General features: G+C 62.9%; 1 protein-coding gene across 1 annotated transcript; it reads left to right on the forward strand.

Moving 5' to 3' along the window:
* Positions 1 to 333: 333 nt before the first annotated feature.
* GLMP (glycosylated lysosomal membrane protein) lies at positions 334 to 3,362 on the forward strand. Its single transcript, XM_081025994.1, has 6 exons — positions 334 to 555; positions 1,023 to 1,280; positions 1,464 to 1,664; positions 1,787 to 2,005; positions 2,490 to 2,743; positions 2,848 to 3,362. Exons 1-6 carry the CDS (start codon positions 436 to 438, stop codon positions 3,011 to 3,013), a joined length of 1,218 nt encoding a protein of 405 aa, XP_080882120.1. The 5' UTR covers positions 334 to 435; the 3' UTR covers positions 3,014 to 3,362.
* The last annotated feature ends 248 nt before the right edge of the window (positions 3,363 to 3,610 follow it).

Below are 3,610 nucleotides of genomic sequence, written 5' to 3' on the forward strand. Positions count from 1 at the left end.
CAGCTCCACCTGGGGGCTCAATAAATACCAATAATGGACAGAAACAAAAGAACCTTCCAGGGGGCGCTGTCTCCGTCACAGGGTCCCTTCCGATTCCTCGCGGTGCCTTCCCCATCAGTCATTTATTGGGCTCCGTCTGGAGCTGGAATGGAGACGTCATGCCCACTGACAGGTGACGAACTGTTCAGTGCGACCAGTCGCGTAGCAGAGGTTGGCCGGGGCTCTGCATGTCGGTCCAGTCTGGGCTGTCGCTTGCCAGCCCAGCTGGGGGCGAGGGCCTCCGGACGCTCTGACCCCCTTCTCGCTCAAGCCTAAATCTGGGTGAAAGGAGCCTGTCTCTTTAAGAACTGGAGTGACGGCCCCGCCCTTTAAAGACGTCCGCCGAGTCTGTCAGTCACATGACCCGGGTCTTCCGCCGTCTGAAGCTGCGGCTGCATGTGCAGCTGGGAGGAGCCCCGCGGGGGCTGGGGGCGCGGTGCCCCTGGCGCCACGCTCCTCCTGAGTCTTCTTCTGTCCGCGGCCCCGCTGGGCCTGCGGGGGCAGGAGGCCCGCCAGGTGAGGGCGAGAGCGTGCGGGCTTCGGGACGTGCTACCTTCCGGGGCTGGTGGGACTCGACGGCCACCAAGGGGCGGGGGCGGGGGTGGGGGCTGCCCCGAGAGGAGTTCCTCACCCCGGGGGTGGGGGCAGCCTTGGGTCCTGGGGCGGACTGTGGAGCAGTGCGGTGTGGGGGCTCCCCGTCCTCTGATGAGGGCTGGGCCCTGACTCAGCCCCGAGTGACCCAGGTCCCCGCGGACCTCCGTCTTCTTCCGCTCAGCTCTGCCCCGGGTCGGGCCAGCCCTGGCTGTCCGGTTCCTGCACCCCGACACCACGATTCCCTGAGCTCCCGCCCGATTTCTCTTGTCTGCACCCCTGAGGTCCCACCCTGTCCCCAGCTGTCCCACGTCCCCTGCCCCTACCCCCAAGTCTCTCCTGTGCCCCGTGTCCCTCTCTCACCCTGTTGTCTTGACTGCTCCATGCTCCAGGTGTCTCTGGAGGTCATTCCCGACCCTACAGGGCCCCCCGAGAACCTGCTTCATATCCGGGCAGTGGGCTCCAACTCCACCCTGCACTACGTGTGGAGCAGCCTGGGGCCCCCAGCAGTGGTCCTGGTGGCCACCAACACCCCCCACAGCGCCCTGAGTGTCAACTGGAGCCTCCTGCTGTCCCCTGAGCCCGCCGGGGGCCTGGTGGTGCTCCCCGAGGACAGCGTCCAGTTTTCTTCTGCCCTTGTCTTCACCAGGGTGAGCCAGTTGGGCAGAACCAAGGGGGACGGGAGAGTGGTTCTCATATTAGAGGGAGGAGCTGAAGGCTGGCTGGGGGAAGTAGTCAGGTATAAGAGCCCCGGGGGGGGGGCAGTGAGTGTGGGGGTGACTCAGGAGAAAGCTGGCCTGCAGCACGCCACCCCCACTTACCCCACCCACCAGCTGTTTGAGTTTGACAGCACCAACACTTCCGACGAGGCGGCCGAGCCTCCAGGAAAACCGTACCCCCCTTACTGCCTGGCCGAGTGGTCCTGGAACAACCTCACCGACTCACTGGATCCTGCCACCCTGAGCGCCACATTTCGAGGCCACCCCATTCATGACCCCACCGGGGCTTTTGCCAATGGCAGCCTGGCTTTCAGGGTAAGAGTGTGGGGGAACCAGAACTCGAAAGGCTGGCTTAGGATGCTGGCAGTCGCTGAGGGGGCAGCCTTCCAGCACAGGCGTCCGTCGGCCTACGCCACCCGGGGCCTCTTCCATCCTAGGTGCAAGCCTTCTCCGGATCCGGCCGGCCGGCCCAGCCCCCTCGCCTCCTGCACACGGCGGACACCTGCCAGCTAGAGGTGGCCCTGGTCGGGGCCATTCCCCGCGGAAACCGCTCCCTGTTCCGGCTGGAGGTAGCCACCCTGGGCCAGGGCCCTGACTGCCCCTCCATGCGGGAGCAGCACTCCATTGATGATGAATACGCACCTGCAGTCTTCCAGGTCAGGCTCCCAGGGGGCGGCAGACGGTGGGGATGCAGGAGGGACCTCCATGGGGACCTCAGACAGTCTTCAGCCACTTACCATTTAGCAACACTGTTCAGCCTTTGCACGGGCTGGGTGCCATGCTTATGACCCTGGCCCCGTCCCTGCCCCTTCAGTGGAGAGGACGGAGAGCGAAGGCAGCCGTGCAGCATGAGTCGGTGCTCTGGCAGGTGGCACGTGCCAGGGCCGAGGGGCCCAGAGGAGGGAGCTGAGTGGAGGCTTGCCGAGGATCAGGGCTGGAAATACACTCAGCGCCATCCGGTCCAACTGCCCTTCCTACAGAGGAAAGATTGAGGTCCCAGTGCAAATCGCCCATGAGTTCTAGAACCAGGCTTGTGCTCAGCACGAATGGTGACAGATGGGGTCTGGAACGGGGGAAGGTGGACAGAGTTGGGCTGCACAGTTGGTCCTCCTCACCCTGCCTTGTCTCCTTTCTCCCCAGTTGGACCAGCTGCTCTGGGGCTCCCTCCCATCAGGCTTCATGCAGTGGCGGCCAGTGGCTTTCTCCCAGAAGCAGGGGGGCCGAGAATCATCGCTGCCCTGCCAAGTTTCCCCTCTTTACCCCACCTTGGCATACCTTCCCCAGTCACCCATTGTCCGAGCCTTCTTTGGGTCCCAGAACAACTTCTGTGCCTTTAACCTGACATTTGGGACTTCTGCAGGTCCTGGCTACTGGGACCAACACTACCTCAGCTGGTGAGAGTCGGGCCTGGGCCGGGTCGGGGATGAAGTGGAGGACACTGGGCCCTGTCAGCCTCCCCTCCTAAGCCTGTGTCTCTTTCTCACTCTGCTTGTTCTAGGTCGATGCTCCTGGGTGTGGGTTTCCCTCCCATGGATGCCTTGTCCCCGCTAGTCCTGGGCATCATGGCAGTGGCCCTGGGGGCTCCAGGGCTCGTGCTGCTGGCAGGGGGCCTGTTTCTGCTGCTGGGCCCCAAGCGGTACTCAGAATATCAACCCATAAATTGAGGCTCACTCTCTGGAGAGAAGGACATTAGTGGACCTGCCTTGCTGTGCCTCAAACCTCTGCAAGTTTGAGGGTCAGTGTTCCCAGCCAGGTATTCCCTCCTCCCATCATGCTTTTCTGCAGAACCTCAGAGATGAGCCTGAAATCCTGACACCACCAGGTGGGGTTTCTTTCATACTCTGGCGAGGGACCAGGCACAGGGTTATTGCTAGAGGGAGGGTGCCCTTGGAGTTGCCTCCTTGCTCCTCAGCCCCCATTTCCCTTGAATGGGACTTGCAGGCTGAAATGCAAGGCCTTCTGACTGGCTATCTGTCTGGGGGGGCCTTGAAATAGACTTATTTCTTCCACAGGGCTGGTCTCTGTGTGTGAGTGTCTTGGGCTGGTCCCGGGGACTGAGAGGGCTGAGGGCTGGGCCTGGAAGGCAGGTTTCTGTGTACGGCCCCCCTTCCTCACCAGGCCCAGTTCTCTGTCTTGGCGTGGGACGGAGGCTCCCGCCAGCCCCTCCCCGTCACGGGGCAGGGAGGTTCTGGTGCAACATCAATCACACAAGGAAGGGACACTCCGGGTGGGGGTGCAAGCACAAAGAAAGAGCCAAGTAA

The sequence above is a fragment of the Rhinolophus hipposideros genome (genome assembly GCF_964194185.1).
Source record: "Rhinolophus hipposideros genome assembly, chromosome: 19".
Lineage (NCBI taxonomy): Eukaryota > Metazoa > Chordata > Mammalia > Chiroptera > Rhinolophidae > Rhinolophus > Rhinolophus hipposideros.

Excerpts from the sequence above, each read along its gene's own strand:
- GLMP (XM_081025994.1), top strand. The coding sequence starts at position 436 with ATGTGCAGCTGGGAGGAGCCCCGCGGGGGCTGGGGGCGCGGTGCCCCT. Across the intron at positions 556-1,022 it reads GGGGGCAGGAGGCCCGCCAG|GTGTCTCTGGAGGTCATTCC; the intron begins GTGAGGGCGAGA and ends TCCATGCTCCAG. Across the intron at positions 2,006-2,489 it reads ACGCACCTGCAGTCTTCCAG|TTGGACCAGCTGCTCTGGGG; the intron begins GTCAGGCTCCCA and ends CTTTCTCCCCAG.